The sequence below is a fragment of the Oryctolagus cuniculus genome, chromosome 9 (assembly GCF_964237555.1).
Source record: "Oryctolagus cuniculus chromosome 9, mOryCun1.1, whole genome shotgun sequence".
Lineage (NCBI taxonomy): Eukaryota > Metazoa > Chordata > Mammalia > Lagomorpha > Leporidae > Oryctolagus > Oryctolagus cuniculus.
The window spans coordinates 84,822,691-84,839,026 of NC_091440.1; the positions used below are offsets into that span (position 1 = coordinate 84,822,691).

Sequence of the window (16,336 nt, forward strand, 5' to 3'; positions counted from 1 at the left end):
AGAGAAGGCAGTTTGAGGTGTCAGAACTGCAGCATCCCAGCTGTGGGGACGTCTCTAGAAGTGAGATATACTGACTACTTTTGTACGCAGAACAGAAAGATTTGTCATAAAACTCAAGGTTTGTATTCACTTCATTGATGTGTGGATGGATATTTTGATATTGTCTCTGTGTCTGAAATATTACATAGTAAATGTTACTTTTGAGTGAAAAAACATCTAAAGACTTGGTTAGAAAACAGTGATTATTAGTAATGCAAACATTCTTGTTTATCTAACCTTTTCAAATTATTTTCTAATTTAAGAATAGAAGGTTGAGAATAAATGCTTAAAATAATTTGTCATTTCTTATATTTCTACATTAAAGTCACTTTTCAGTGCAATAATTTTGTTAGGCAGCTAATTAGACATGTAATTATATAGAGAGACATGTCTCTTAATGTGAGATTTTTTTTGTCCTTTATCTACAAAAAGCATGTTTAAAAATTTTCTTACTCCTATTTCTCTTCTCCTCTAAAGGCGATCTCTGATATTAACTGATTGTATATTTTTCTTGTATCCTCTTCCTAAATAATGTGGATATTTGTGTCAAGCTAATGGCCATATCTGGGAAGAGTGATTTCTAAATTGTAAATATTATTTCTGAAAATATGAACCTAATTTAATTCTGTAGAGGAGATGCTCCATTTGGTAAGTTCGATCTGTTGAGGAGATCATACAAAAAGCAATTGAGTTTTTTAAATGGTTTTGGCTCTGATTGGTAATTTTAGTGGGTCACTGTATATGTAACGGTTTTATTCCTACTTTTCACATAGCATTGAAACTTCCTTTCGGCAAAACGACAGTGATGCATCTGGTGGCCAGGGAGACGCTGCCAGAGCCAAACTCCCAAGGTAAGCTGCGTGCCAAGGTGGCTCACTTGAGTCACAGAGACAGACGTCACGCTCAGCGGTGGCCGGGTTTTCCTTGGAAATTCTGAGTAAGGAGGTCTTCACAGTTCATGAATAGAGCTTGTCAAGCCAATAACCACTTTGGAAACATGCTAAAATAAAAAAGCATGTATTGGCCTTTTAATTTAAAAAATGCAAACGTAAAAAGAAAGTGAAACAAGACAGTTCTTGTTGTGCGTGGCTGCCTTGCTGCCACCGCCTCTGGTTCCGGCACTTCTGTGAGCTCAGCTTTCCTTCCGTTCCTAGGTCAGAGGAACCGTGAGAAGACGGGCGAGAGCAACTGCTGTGTGATCCTGTAGCCATGGGGCCAGAGACCTGGCGGCGCAGCCTGCCTGTGCATCCCAGAGCTGAACTACTCACGGACTGTCGTCTTTGCTCAAGGAGCTAAAGAGAACCAGGAACATTCTTCACTATCATTTCTTATTTCTTGTATTATTGTGTTGAGCAGTTTTAAAATATATTGGTTTTTGAAAGTAGTCAATCTCCAGGAAAAAAGTTAACAAGTTCCCTCTCGTAGCAGAAACCACTTTGCTGCCACGAAGGTTTTCATCACCAGAACTAACAAATCAGGTGTTCCAAATACAGTTTGCACTAAAAAAGATTGACACTATTTTCCTCACCAGGAGAACTGATAACAGTCTGTGGTACCTAGAAATACTCATACGTACAGTTCCCCACAGGAAGACACCCAGCAGTTACTGAAGTTAATTAATGACTGGGCCAACTGGAGAGGGAAAAATATGGGAGAGGGAGTCAAATGCTGGGTGGATCCAGCGTGCAGACACAGGATGCTGCCCTGAGTGTGACTTCTCCCTGCAACTAATGGAAACACAGAAACAAAACGTGCCTGTTGCTAAAGCGCTCGGGAGAGGGCTGACCAAACCAAGCTTTCCCTCAGCAGGAGCACTGAGTCCTGCGCTAGCGGAGTGCCTGCTGAGACAGCACAGGAGGGGGCCTGCACCTCCGAGCCTTAATGTGGGAGCGGGCTCCAGTCGCCCGGAGGCTTTCGTTCTGTGCGGAAACAGAAAACCTCGTTGACTGATCAGTTTTGTGTATTTGAATATCAGCAAATTGAAATTTTCCTTAATACTTGCTCATCTGTAACAGTGTCCCTGTGTCAGGCATACTCAGTAGAGAGTTCAGGTGAATTCTTACCATTCAAAGATGCATCTCCATGATAACTAGTTCTGTTTCTTTATGTAGTTGCATTGGGTATCAGTGCTTGCAGTTGTATTAAAATCAAAAACTGATTTTTTAAAGGCATACATGATTAAGAATGCCCTTTTATTTTATACCAATAATTTAAAGATTGATATGCTAAAAACAATTTGCACAGCACTAAAGCATGAGCTAGTTTCATCCAAACCTGTAAAAATATGAAAGATTTTATATTTTTTCACTGGGAAGAAATTCTTCCTGGATGAAATTACAAATAATATGTAGAATATATTTAATAAAAGACTTATAAAATACCTAACTATAGAACCTAAATATAGATTGGCGTGTAGAATATAGAACAATAATCCGTATAAATAACTTTAGCCTTTTTAAAAATGAAGTTGCAGGCTGACATTATGTTCTGTCCTTCTAAGGAATGTCCATGACCCTTGCAAACATTAAGTGTAAGTGGTTTCAGATGGTCAGCTTTGTCTAAATGTAATCAGGTTATTTTATTCATTGTTAATGCTTTGATGCGAGGCTTTATATGCAGTAGATCTACGAAGATACTGTTCCTACTGATCAGAATTAAATTTGTATAGAGCAGAGTTTTAAAACGAATGTAAATAGCACTAAACATTTTCTTTCTGCAACCTGTACTTATAGATTCTTTATGTAAACTAAATAAAAAATATTGTAGTGCATTTTGGTGGTAATTTTAAAGGTTTTGATTAGGTTAATTGTTTAATGCAGCGTCTCATCCATGTTTTCTAGTTTTATTTCTGAGTCTTTAAAAATTCATTAAATTAATATTCTATTCTTGGTTTTGGGAGTATTCCCAGTGTGTCTTTGATATTTAATCTAGTTAATTTGTGTGCAGTCACACAACAGATAGAATTATGTAGCCTCTGTTTTCACTAAAGTGTTATAGTCGGGAGATGTTAAATATTTATATGCCTTGTTAACCAGCTCAAATGTGAATTCTGTTGGTGTTGAAAGAAGAAGAATCTGGTAGTTACTTAATTGGGCAGTGAAGCCATTTATGGCTCTGTTCTTTTGTAAGACAAACTACTGGTAATTATTTTAATACCTATTTTAATTCTAATTACTCTTCTGTTTTTCCATAAAGATTGTCAGTTAATTATGATTTTTTAATGATGGTTAAATATTCTCTCTTGGTTTTCAATATATTTTTCTGTATGTTCCCACATTATATATTTCCCTTTAATAAGACCTCGATTTAGAATTTGCCAAGTGAGATAAACTGGTTCATTCATAGAGAAAGAATTATGTCACTTAATATCATATTGTACAAAATGAAAAAAATAAAAAGTATCAGTAAAATTATATACTGAAAACACCAAAAATTTAAATGCCTTAATAGTGTATATGTGAAAAAAAACTCAGCTGTCCCGTTGAAAATAACTCCTTGGACCGCCTGATGGATGAAATATGATTGATCTTTTCCAAGGCTACTATTGAAAATCCTTCTGCCAAAAACAGCAGCTTTGTTCCCTGAAGGCGAGGGCCACAGAGACCCCGCTGGGGACGGAAGCCTGCGTCACGGCTGCGCTAGTGCCCCTCCCCTCGCACTGCCCTCTCCGCTCCTCCCCACAGGGCTCCTGGGCAGGGAGAGCAGCTTTCCGTCACTCAGACCCCAGCCTGGCTCCTGGTCTGAACTCTGCTTTCTCTCTAAATAAGTTAACGAACCTAACATCACCATTCACATTAAAGGAGGTTTTTTTCCATAACAAAGCTTTTATCCTTAGTTTTATGACGTCATCGTGACCAATGTTAAAGTAATTTCTGTTAGCTGATTGTGATAATGTTTAATGTGAAAAGAAATTAAAACTTTCTTCATCTATTGTAGAATCTCTCTCTTCTTTTCAGTGACTTCCATTCATAATGTTGGTATATTTTCCTGTCCTTTACCTCTCTGCTATCTTTCTCCTCTTTTTTTTTTTTTCCAATATATTTTATTATCCTGTTGAGTAAAATTCAGGTTTTACTGTGGCTTTATTTTACCTAAATGGAAGAGAAGTGATCAACCAGCATGGGACGTGCCTTCCTCCCATCCCAGTCAATAGAACCCCATCTTAGAGGCACTCTACTTTCTCCCATTATCGTCTTCTACTAGAGTCACTTACTAGCAGAGTGATAGAGGCGGGAGGGAGCGTTAAAGAGGTGTAGTACATAGTACATAGCCTGTCACCAGGGCAGAAACAAACCGCAGACTCCTGGCGGTTTCCTAGGCACAGGGTCTGTGCCCCAAGTGAGGCAGGTGACTCTGGGACTGCTAGCTTACCCGGCCACCCACCCCCCAGAAGTCTGCAACGGGTTACAGCTCTTGTCCGCACAGGGTGGGGGCATGGTTGACTTCGGGAACAGTTGATGGCCGAGATGAAGTGAGAAACATCCAGCCCTTAGATTTCCAGCTGTAAGCCAATACTGCAGTGTGAAAAATAGTTTCATCTGTGGTCCTTGACCATGGGGACAAATGTTTATATTTCTGCCTCTTTTTCAAAATGACAGCTTTTAAGAAATACAGAGTAGACATTGTAAATCGACACGAAGGCGTGTCACTCTCGTCCAGTGTTTGGCCAGTGAGCGAGGGGCTGGGTAAGCTTCCTAAAGGGGCAGAGCGCATGACTGGTTTGAGAAGGTAGCTGCTGCATATCCCGACATTCAGTATGTGAAGCATTCCTTGAAGCTTACTGGGTGGAAGAGAAGTCTGCGACGTGGCGGGAGAAGCTTGCAGTCATCCAGTAGCACCTGAGATTTCAAATCAGAAACCCCACAAAAATAGCTGGAGTTGGGAGTCAGGCCTGGGTTTGAGCTGGGTGACTGAGCCAGCTACTAAGGCAGCCTCAGATTTTCCTACGTAAAATCATCCTATTCGGTAGGGTTGTTACGAGGGTTACTTTACAGTGGATATTTAAAGCACGACTTTGCCTAAGAACCAGTGCCCGGCAAACCTGCCTAGGGCTGGATGTGGGAAATACACAGTGCGTGCTGGGCACCAATGTGGACTAGAAAAGTAGTTCACAGAAGGGCCATGGAAAATATGTGGATGGTTCTATGTCCAAAGACATGTATTTGAGTAGAGGATGCAGGAATTCAGCAGTGAGACGTGGCCTCAGCTGCACCCTGTTAAGAGCTTGGACAGGACGCAGAACTGGTCATGCTGACCCTAAGGATGGAAGCTGGCTGGGAATCTGAGGTGGGGTTTGTTAGTTACTAAGGTAGAAAAACACGCACACAGGCTGTTCAACAGAAAGAAGTCTTAGGGAACGTTGGGACCAGCTCTGGGGTGAAGTAAGGACTGTCCCTGCGCCACAACGCCGGCCCCGGGGCTTGGGGAGTTCTGTTCTGAGCCTGCTCAGATGAACACGGAGGCAAGACCCTGTGGTGACACAGTGGCTTAATGAGCAGAACCCACCTGTGCCTTACTTGCTCAGAGTCTGTAGCTCTTCAACCTGCTGAGAATGCCACCCAACGGGGCTAGCAGAGCTAAGGGCAGCAAGGAGCTCTTCCTGGGTTCATTCGGGCCCGGAGGGAGAGGAGGAGGCAGCGGGAGTTGGGAGCCCGCCGAGGAGGGGGGTGGGTGTGCCCTCGTGGGCTCGCGTGGATAACACTAGCACACTCTGGCGGCTGCCAAGCTGGACGGGCCCTGGCTTTTCTTTTCCTGTGACTCCAGGAAGCCTGGCCCTTACCCCAGCTCTGATGTGGCTGGTTGGCGGTGGGAGAGCGAGGTTGTGTTTACTGCTGGGTGGGCCTTGCTCTGTGAAGATGCCACGAGTTTCACCGAGTGGGAGCCACAGCAGGAGAAGCCACGGGCCCTGGAGCGCCCAGGCCGCCTGCTGGGTAACCTGATGTACTTGCTAGGGCAAGTCCAAAGCGTCTCTAGTGATACAACGCCAACGTGTACTCCAAGCTTTCTGAAATGAGCTCGCGAAAAGGTCAGAAAATACAAAGATGAGTTTGTGTTCACTTTGCTAAGAGAAAAAAAAAAAATCTCTTGGAAGTGGGTGTTTGGCGAAGCCCTTAAGTCGCTGCCTGGCGTGGCTACACCTCCCATCCAAGTGCCTGGTTCCAGTCCCAGCCCCTCCACTGGGATCCTGCTTCCCGCCAATGTGCACCCTGGGAGGTAGCAGGTGATGGCTGGACTAGTTAGGTCCCTGCCACCCACGTGGGAGACCTAGGTTGAGTTCTGGCCCAGCGCCAGTTGATAACAGCATTTGGGCAGTGAACTGGGCAAGTATGCCTTAGTATATATGCCTGATTGTTTTTTTCTGCTTATAAGATTGATGTCTGGGGTTGATGTATCCTGGTGGGTTAGGCCGCCTCCTGAGACGTCAGCACTCCATATGGGCACCAATTCAAGTCCCGGCTGCTCCACTTCCTGCTAACGTGCCTGGGAAAGCAGCAGAAGATGGCCCAAGTACTTGGGCCCCTGCCACCCACATGGGAAACCCAGATGGAGCTCCCGGCTCCTGGTTTCGGCCTGGCCCAGCTCTGGTGGCTGCAGCCATTCAGGTAGTGAACCAGTGAATGGGCGACCTCTGTTTCTCTGTCAACCTACCTTTGAAATAAATAAAAGGTTTTTTTAATTGATTTTTATTCATTGTAGAACATTTCATGATTATAGAAAAGTCTGAAGGAAGAAAAGTAATGTCATCACCCAGAATCAACTGTTTCTGAAAATAGAATTGCTTTCATGACCCTCTTTTTTTAGAGTGCTAGGTACTCTGCTCGGCTTGTAATTTGGTATTTGAGGAATTGCTGGGTCCATTGGTGCTTACAGTTGCTCCGGGGTTGGTTTAAGGCTGGCCTAGAACAGAGCAGGCAAATCTAGGTGGCACTCTTTGGGTGTAGGCTGCTCGGCAGAGGGCTCCCGGGGATCGTCCTAAGCCGTTAGCGCAGTTTGTTTAGGAAACTCGTGTTCCAGCTCCGAGGCCCCAGGCATTCCCAGTGTGCTCTCCTCCTAGGCTCTTCCTTTGCAGCCTGGGTGGCATCTCCTGGCTTCAAAAGTCCATTTTGACAACATGAATTAAAAGGAGGGATGCCTTTCACGCTGCTCTTGGTTTTGTTCGCTGGCTTGCTGGTGGGGGTTTGGGCCTGCCGACCCTGCCCACTGGGAGATGCTGCCTCCCGCTTTAACATGGCCCTCTTTTTAAAGTTTTTTAATTGTTTTCATTTTTATTTGAAAAGCAGAGAGACAGAGAAAGAGAGAGGGCAGAGACAGATCTTCCATCTGCTGGCTCACTCCCTAAATGGCTGTATCAGCTAGGACGAGATCAGGCCAAAGCCAGGAGCTCCGTCCCTGTCTCCTACATGGAGGGCAGGGGCTCAAGCGTTTGGGCCATCAGTCCCTGCCTTCCCAGGAAAGCTGGAATTAGGAACCAGAGCTGGAACTGGAACCTAGACCCTCTGTTATGGGAGCAGGCGTTCCAAGAGCACCTCAACTGATGCTCCATACGCCCACCTTCAAATCAGCTCTTGGCGTCTGGAGGAATTACTCCCATGCCTACATTAAAATTTTAGGGGCCTGTGTTAGGGTGTAGCAGGGAAAGCCGCCGCCTGCAGTGCTGGCGTCCCATATGGGCTCTGGTTCGAGTCCTGGCTGCTCCACTTCCAAACCAGCTCTGTGCTTATGGCCTGGGGAAGCAGTGGAAGCAGTGGGAGATGGCCCCTGCACTCAGAAGAAGCTCCTGGCCTCAACCTGGCCCAGACCTGGCCGTTGTGGCCACTTGGGGAGTGAACCAGCAGATGGAAGGTTATCTGTGTGTGTGTGTGTGTGTCTTCCTCTCTTTCTTTCAAAGAAATAAATTATTTCAAATAAATAAATCTTAAAAATTTAAATACACTACATACAGAGTTTATATTTTTCATCTTTGCATATCCCCAGCATAGAATGTTCTCTTAAAGCATACCTTGTGGCTGTGTGATACTCCATTTTGTTGGCATGCCATTTTCATTTATTTGTTTAATGTCCAGTGTGAAAACCACATGGAATAGCATTACATTCTACCAGAATGGCCAGAATGAAAAGACCCGACAATACTAAGTGTTAGCAAGCATGTGGGTGCAAACGAAGTGCTCATATATTCCTAGACGGGTGGACACTCGAACCATGTCACTGAGGGCTTGTATACAGTGTATGCCAAAGCTAAACATTTTGTACACCCTCTGCTCCAGCAATTTTACTTCTGGATAAGTAGCCAACAGAAAACTGTGCTTGTTCATAAGAAGCAAGATACTCTTAGTTATTGTCTTCACAAACCAGAAACAACGCAGATACCCATCAGCAACAGAATGGATTCTGAAATAGCAGGATATTCTCAGTGAGCCGCACCAAAGCAACAGAAGCAAAGAGCCCACTCCTGCAGCATGCAACATCCAGGAAAGAAGCCAGGCATTAAGAAATACACACTGGATGTGCTCATTTAAATAAAATGCAAAAACGTGCAAAAATAGTTTATGGAAGTCAAATCAGTGACCACCTTCAGTTGTGGGGAGTGAGGTAGTGGTGTGCTGTTAACCAGGAGAGAATGAGGGGGCTCTCCAGGTGCTGAAAATGTCCTGTATCGAAATGTTTGTGGCCACCTGGTACTAATTTAATACCACCATTTAAAAATTCATTAAGCTGTCCGGCGCCGCGGCTCACTGGGCTAATCCTCTGCCTGCGGCGCTGGCACCCTGGTTCTAGTCCCGGTCGGGGCACCAGATTCTGTCCCGGTTGCTCCTCTTCCACTCCAGCTCTCTGCTGTGGCCCGGGAGTGCAGTGGAGGATGGCCCAGGTGCTTGGGCCCTGCACCCGCATGGGAGACCAGGATAAGCACCTGGCTCCCGGCTTCAGATTGGCGTAGTGCTGGCCGTGGTGGCCATTTGGGGGGTGAACCAATGGAAGGAAGACCTTTCTCTATCTCTCTCTCTCACTGTCTAACTCTGCCTGTCCAAAACAAAAAAAAAATCATTAAGCTGTCTACTTATAACAGATGAGTACACTTACTGCATATAATTTCTGGGCATACATTGGATCTCAATAAAAACAATGTAAAAAGAAACAAGTAATGAGTTCCTACAGTGTGCCAGAAAGTACACAAGACTCAGGATATAATGGTCATAGCGCTGTCCACCTTGGAGCTTACCGGAGCTCAAAAGTGAACCACATGCTTTTTCAAATGTTTCCTCACATAGGGGAAACTACCAATGTTTGACTACATGAAGACTATACATTTTAAAAAATTTTCCCCAGCTGTGTAAAAAATTTGAAACACATAAAATTATAAAATAATCTAATCTATATATTTCTTAACCACATATCTGGCTCATTTTTTTCTCTCTGTTTCTATATAGAGAGAAATTAGATACTTGTGATAGAGACAGAGAGTTTGGAGGCAAGAAGTGAATTTCTTAAATGTGCACATCTCAAGGCCAGCGCTGTGGCGTAGCCAGTAAAGCTGCCGCCTGTGGTGCCGGCATCCCATATGGGCACCGGTTTGAGTCCCGGCTGCTTCACTTCTGCTCCCGCTCTCTGTTATGGCCTGGGAAAGCAGTAGAAGATGGCCCAAGTCCTGGGGCCCCTTCACCCTTGTAGGAGACCTGGAAGAAGCTCCTGGCTCCTGGCTCCTGGCTCCTGGCTTCGGAGCGGCACAGCTCCTGCTTGTTGCGGCCATTTGAGTAGTGAACCAGCGGATGGAAGACCTCTCTCTCTCTCTCTCTCTCTCTGTGTGTGTGTGTAACTCAGCCTTCCAAATAAATAAATAAATCTTTTTTAAAGTGCACATCTCCTGATGCTTTATCCCTTAATACTATGGGTCTATTCCATCCCAGTTCTCTCCAAGAAATGTCACATGGGGTTAAATATACTATCTAAACACAGCCAGTACCAAATTCTACCCCCGATTCCCTAGAAATGTCTTAGAATTTCTTTCCCCTGCTCCCCACCGCATAGGATCCAACCCGCTGGCCCGCAGTGCCCTGCAGCTGGCAGGCCGCGTCATTCTCTCACTCAGAACAACTCCCAGAGGCCTTTCGTCTCCCAAGACACGGACGCCTCTGAAGAGCCCAGCCTATTGCTGCGCAGCCTCTTCAGAGACATTGGGGGTCGGGGGGGTCTTCACTCCCGCATCCTGGCATTCCTCGGGCCTCCGTGCTCCCGAGGGACCACCATCCTGCCTGCTGCTCCGGGTGTCACCGTATCACATCAGCACCTCCACTTCCCCCCATCACGGTCCCCCTCCTTGTTGTCCTCATCCAAGGACCCCACTCCCTTCAGTCCTCCTTCCTGCTACATTCTTGATGACTTCAGAATCCTCATGACCAGGTCCTCCCCTCCGCCCTGCCAGCAGCCCCACCACCGTCTCAGTGTGAAACCTACCCCCGTTTCCTGGGTCACTCCACCCGGCACCCCAACAGCCTCACCTCCGTCTGTAGCCAACAACCCGACAGCATTTCTCTGTTCCTCGTGCATTTTATTTTCTTTTTTTTTTTTTTTTTAAAAAGACTCATTTATTTATTTGCAAGGCAGAGTTACTGGGGGAGTAGAGATAGGGAGAGAGAGAGATCTCTATCTTCCATCCACCGATTCACTCCCCAAATGGCCATAACCACCAGGGCTGGGCCAGGCCGAAGCCAGGAACCAGGAGCCAGGAACTTGCTAAGGGTTTCCCACATGGGTGCCAGGGCCCAAGGACTTGGCCATCTTCCACTGCTTTCTCAGGTCATAGCAGGGAGCTAGATCGGAAGTGGAGAAGCAGGGACTCGAACTGGAGCCATATGGGATGCTGCTGTAGCAGGCAGCAGCTTAACCTGCTGCGCCACAGCACTGGGCTTCCTCTTTGGGCCCCCTCCTGGTGTATTTCCTTCCCTCCCCCACAGAGCTGAATGCAGTGGACACTCCTTTAATCCTGCTGTTTGCAAATACCCTCAGCTCTCTCATCCCTCTCCTGCTTTGCAGGCAAAATCCTAAACCTGGTTAAGTCCAACTCGACCCCTTCTGCACTCGCAACTGCACAGCCAGATAGGACTAAAGGAAAACATAAATTTCGTTCACTGGTCTAAGTGCACGGCTTGGTGCAGCCACTGGCGCCCTCGCCACATACTGACTTCTGTGCAGACCCCATGGGAACAAACAGAAGAGGAATTCCCCAAGTCCCGCCTCCCTCCGCCATGTGTGCAATGGTCAGGATCTACATGCAAGTTCTGCGCCCTCTTCTGTTAGCCGCTCCTCTTTGAGACCAGTTTTTCAAGCTGTACCATAGATCCCATTCCCTCTATTGAAGATGTCTGGAAGTTGGCGACTGCCTGTGTCTCCTGAATTTCTTCCTTTCTCCTGGGCCACTTCCTCCAGCCCAGAAACATGCAGTCCTCCAAGCAAATAAAGCAAAACCCCCTGCTTAACAATTCCAGCTGTGACCGATGTCTTTTGTATTTTTTTAAATTTTTTTTGACAGGCAGAGTTAGACAGTGAGAGAAAGAGACAGAGAGAAAGGTCTTCCTTTTTCCATTGGTTCAGCCCCCAAGTGGCCGCTACGGCCAGCACGTTGCGGCTGGCGTACTGCGCCAATCTGAAGCCAGGAGCCAGGCGCCTCTCCTGGTCTCCCATGGGGTGCAGGGCCCAAGCACCTGGGCCATCCTCCACTGCACTCCCGGGCCACAGCAGAGAGCTGGCCTGGAAGAGGGGCAGCTGGGACAGAATCCGGCGCCCCGACCGGGACTAGAACCCGGTGTGCCGGTGCCGCAGGCGGAGGATTAGCCTAGTGAGCCGCGGCTTTGGCCAATATTTTTTTAATTTTTAAAAAACTTCCATTCTCACTTGAAAGGCAGAGAGACAGAAATTTTGAGTATGAAGTAAACTGAAAGCAGACTAATGTAAGACTTAGGAGAGGGAAAAGGAGAGGAATGTGGAGAACGGGTGGGAGTGTGGGCAGGAAGGAGGGTAAGGTGGCAAGTATCACTATGTTCCCAAATCTGTATACATAAAATACATGAAAGTTGTATGTCTTAAAGTTTTTTAAAAAGAAGAGAGTGATAGGAACTCAAGTGCTTGAACCATCCCCTGCTGCCTCCTAGGGTGTGCATCAGCAGGAAACTGAAATCAGAAGCAGAACTGAGGGGCGGGCGATATGTAGTAGGTTTGAGTCCCGGCTGCTCCACTTCCGATCCCGCTCTCTGCTGTGGCCTGGGAAAGCAGTAGAAGGTGGCCCAAGTCCTTGGGCCCCTGCACCCGCATGGGAGACCCGGAAGAAACTCCTGGTTCCTGGCTTCGGATCAGCCCAGCTCTGGCCATTGTGGCCATTTGGGGAGTGAACCAGCATTTGGAAGATCTCTCTCTCTCTCTCTAACTCTACCCCTCAAATAAATAAATAAATCTTTAAAGAAAGAAAGAGAGAGAGAAAGCTGCAGCAGAGCTGATACCAGGCACTCTAACACAGGCTGCAGGCATCCAACCGTGCCAGAAGCCTACCCCTCTAGGTCTTTTAAGTCAGATTTATTGAGGTATAATTTACATAGATAAAACACACCTATTTTAAGTATGTAATTCAATGTGTTTGATGAATGTCTGCAGCCTTGTAGCTGCCACCACGATCAATTTGCTATTCATATTTTCTATTCTGCCATGTTTCGGTTGTGGTTATTAGGTGTCTTTCAAAAAAGGTGTTCATTTTACAACTGGCACACCTATTGACAAAGTTGTGAATAATAGTTACCTGTTATCCTTTTCATGCCTGTAAAAGCTGTGGCAATATGACCTTTTCCCACTTCTGATACAGGTAATTTCTCTCTCTCTCTCTCTCTCTCTCTCTCCCTCCCTCCCTCCCACTTGTTCTCTCTCTCTCCCAGCTATGTTACTGATTTTATTGAAGCCTTTTTCATTGGTTATATTACTTACAAATGTTCTATTTCATTGATCTCTACTGTTTTTTTCTTTCAATTTATTATTTTAATATGCTCTTCCTTTTTCAAGCCTCTAAGGCAGAAGTTTAGATGGACTTTTTTCCTCCTGATGTAAGTATTAAAGCATACATTTCCTTCTAAGCACTACTTAAACTGCATCCCACAAGCTTTGATATGCTGCATTCTCATTTTCATTCAGTCAAAAGAATTCTAGTTTCCATTGTGGTTTCTGCCCACGGGTTATTCAGCAGTATATGTTTTATTACCAAGAACTATCCTGGTTATTGATTTCCAATTTAATTCCATTAGAGACTGAAAACATTTCTGTATGATTTCAAGTCTTTTAAATGTACTAAAACTTGCTTCATGGCCCAACACAGGATCTACCTTGGTGGAAATTCCATGAGCCCTTGGTTAGAAGGTGTATTATGGACAGAATATAGTTCACAATTTTTGTGTGCAGTGTTCTATAAATACCAATTAAATAAAATTTGTTGGTATGGTTGTTCAGGTCTTACTAATATTCTGTCTACCTTTCTTTCTTTTTTTTTTTTTATTTTATTTATTTATTTTTTTTTTGACAGGCAGAGTGGACAGTGAGAGAGAGAGACAGAGAGAAAGGTCTTCCTTTGCCGTTGGTTCACCCTCCAATGGCCGCCGCGGTCGGCGCGCTGCGGCCGGCGCACCGCGCTGATCCGATGGCAGGAGCCAGGAGCCAGGTGCTTTTCCTGGTCTCCCATGAGGTGCAGGGCTCAAGCACCTGGGCCATCCTCCACTGCACTCCCTGGCCACAGCAGAGGGCTGGCCTGGAAGAGGGGCAACCGGTGTCTACCTTTCAAGTTATTACTGAAAGAACTGTTGAAATTCCCAACTATAAATCTGGGTTTGTTTAATTCTTCTTTTTGTTGGTTAGTCTTCATTTGAAGCTATGTAATTAGGTGCATACGCAATCAAGATTGCTATATCTCTTTGAACCTTTTAGCATTACAAAATCTCTTTTTTTTTTCTTCTCTTAAAGATTTATTTATTTGAAAGTCAGAGTTACACAGAAAGAGGAGAGGCAGAGAGAGAGAGAGAGAGAGAGAGGTCTTCCATCCACTGGCTCACTCCCAGTTGGCTACAATGGCCAGAGCTGTGCTGATCTGAAACCAGGAGCCAAGAACTTATTCCAGGTCTCTCATGTGGATTCAGGGGCCCAAGGACTTGGGCCATCTTCTACTGCTTTCCCAGGCCATAGCAGAGAGCTGGACTGGAAGTGGAGCAGCCGGGACTCAAACCAGCATCCGTATGTGATGATGACACTGCAGGCAGCGACTTTACCTGTTACCCCACAGCGCCAGCCCCACAAAATGTCTTTCCTTCTTTCAGATATTACTTTTCCTAAATTCCACTTTTCCCTTGATGTTTTATCTCCATTGCAACTTTCTAACGACTGGAGTTTCCAAGTGTATCTTTTCTGCGTATTTATTTTATTTATCTGAAAGACGTAGAAACAGAAAGACAGAGAAAAAGAAGCAAGCAGCAATCTCCTATCCTCTGGGTCATTCTGCAAATGCCTGCAATAGCCAGAGCTGGGCCAGGCTCAAGTCAGGAGCTGGTCACTGAATCTGGGTCACCCACATGGTAGCGTAGACCCAATGGTAGCGTAGACCCAACTCCTTGAGGCATCACCTGCTGCGTCCCAGGGTGCAACAGGCAAGAACCTGGAATCAGAGCAGAACTGGGACTTGGACCCAGGCACCCCAATATGAGACACGGGCGGGCTGTCCCAGTCAGCATGTGACATGCAGCTCCAAATGCCCACTCCATTCCGTACTTGTATTTTTAAGCATTTAATATTTTTATATTTAAAGTGTGTTTCCTATAAACTTCATGCAGTATGTTCTTTTTCTTTTTAAAGATTTATTTATTTACTTGAGAGTCAGAGTTACAAACAGAGAGAGGAAGAGACAGAACCTGCTGGTTCACTCACCAAATGGCTGAAATGGCCGGAGCTGGGCCAGGCCAGAGCCAGGAGCCGGGAGCTTCTTCTGGGCCTCCCACATGGGTGCAGGGCCCCAAGCACTTGGCCCATCTTGTACTGCTTTTCCAGGCCATTAGAGGGAGCTGGATAGGGAGTGGAGCAGCCGGGACTCAAACTGGTGCTCATATAGGATGCTGGTGCTGCAGATGGATGCCCAACCCACTATTTCACAGTGCCAGCCTCGTATAGTATGTTCTTGCTTTAAATATAAAAATCTAGGGGCTGGAGTTGTGGCATAGCAGGTAAAGATGCCGCCTGTGACACCAGCATCCCATATGGGCGCTGGTTCGAGTTCTGACTGCTCCACTTCCGATCCAGTTCCTTGCTAATGCTCTTACGTTTATGTGTATATTTACCAGTTCTAAAAGTCTACACTCCTTTTTAGCTACAAATTCCATCTGATATCATTTTCCCTAGTCCTGTGTCTGTTATTTTTGAGAGCAATTGATTCGTTCATCAAATATTTATTAGAGTTTTCTTTATGCCTGCAACTATGCTGGCACTGGAGTTTTAATGCTGAATAAGAAATAACCTTTTGTTTTTTAAAAAGTATCTTCCTGAGGCCAGCGCTGTAGCACAGCGGGTAAAGCCACCGCCTGAAACACTGGCATCCCATATGGGCATTGGTTCGAGTCTTGGCTGCTCCACTTCCGATCCAGCTCTCTGCCATGGCCTGGGAAACCTGTGGGAGGTGGCCCAAGTCCTTGGGTCCCTGCACCACATGGGAGACCCGGAAGAATCTCCTGGCTCCTGGTTTCAGATTAACACAGCTCCGGCCACTGCGGCCAATTGGGCAGTGAACCAGTAGATGGAAGACCTCTCTCTCTCTCTCTCTCTCTCTCTGCCTCTCCTTCTCTCTGTGTGTAACTCTGACTTCCAAATAAATAAATAAATCTTTTTTTAAAAAAAAAGTCTCTTCCTTGGGATAATTTTTAAAGTTCACCATACTGTGCTCATCCTAACATTTTTTAATAATAAACGGAAATCAAATAACCAGAGCACCCCTAGGATATATGCTCTGACCTGAAGACAGGAAGTTGTTTCAAAACTTTTTTTTTTTTTACATTAGTTATGGCTCAATAGGGTTGAATGGCTCCCAAAGAGTACATTCGATCTCACACTTTGTTCACTAAACAATAAATCTCAGCATACAAGCAACAGGAGTGTGCTCCGGTCACATGAGGTCACAAGAAATGTGGTGTTCCATCCCAGGTTCCACATTTCAGGTTCACAAACATACCTGAGTACATTCAAAGATGACCGAGAAGGACCCTGAGGATCTAGAAATGATGCCGTGGGTGGGGCC

At 45.5% G+C, this 16,336-nt stretch overlaps 1 protein-coding gene across 1 annotated transcript in view; it reads left to right on the forward strand.

Annotated features, from left to right (window-relative positions):
• The window catches only part of UBL3 (ubiquitin like 3), a 69,662-nt gene extending 65,688 nt beyond the window's left edge, over positions 1-3,974 (forward strand). The window contains exons 4-5 of the mRNA XM_008273523.4: positions 813-890; positions 1,194-3,974. Coding sequence (XP_008271745.1) covers positions 813-890; positions 1,194-1,246 — 131 coding nt within the window. The 3' untranslated portion in view covers positions 1,247-3,974. The remainder of the gene's footprint in view (positions 1-812; positions 891-1,193) is intronic.
• Positions 3,975-16,336: the final 12,362 nt, after the last annotated feature.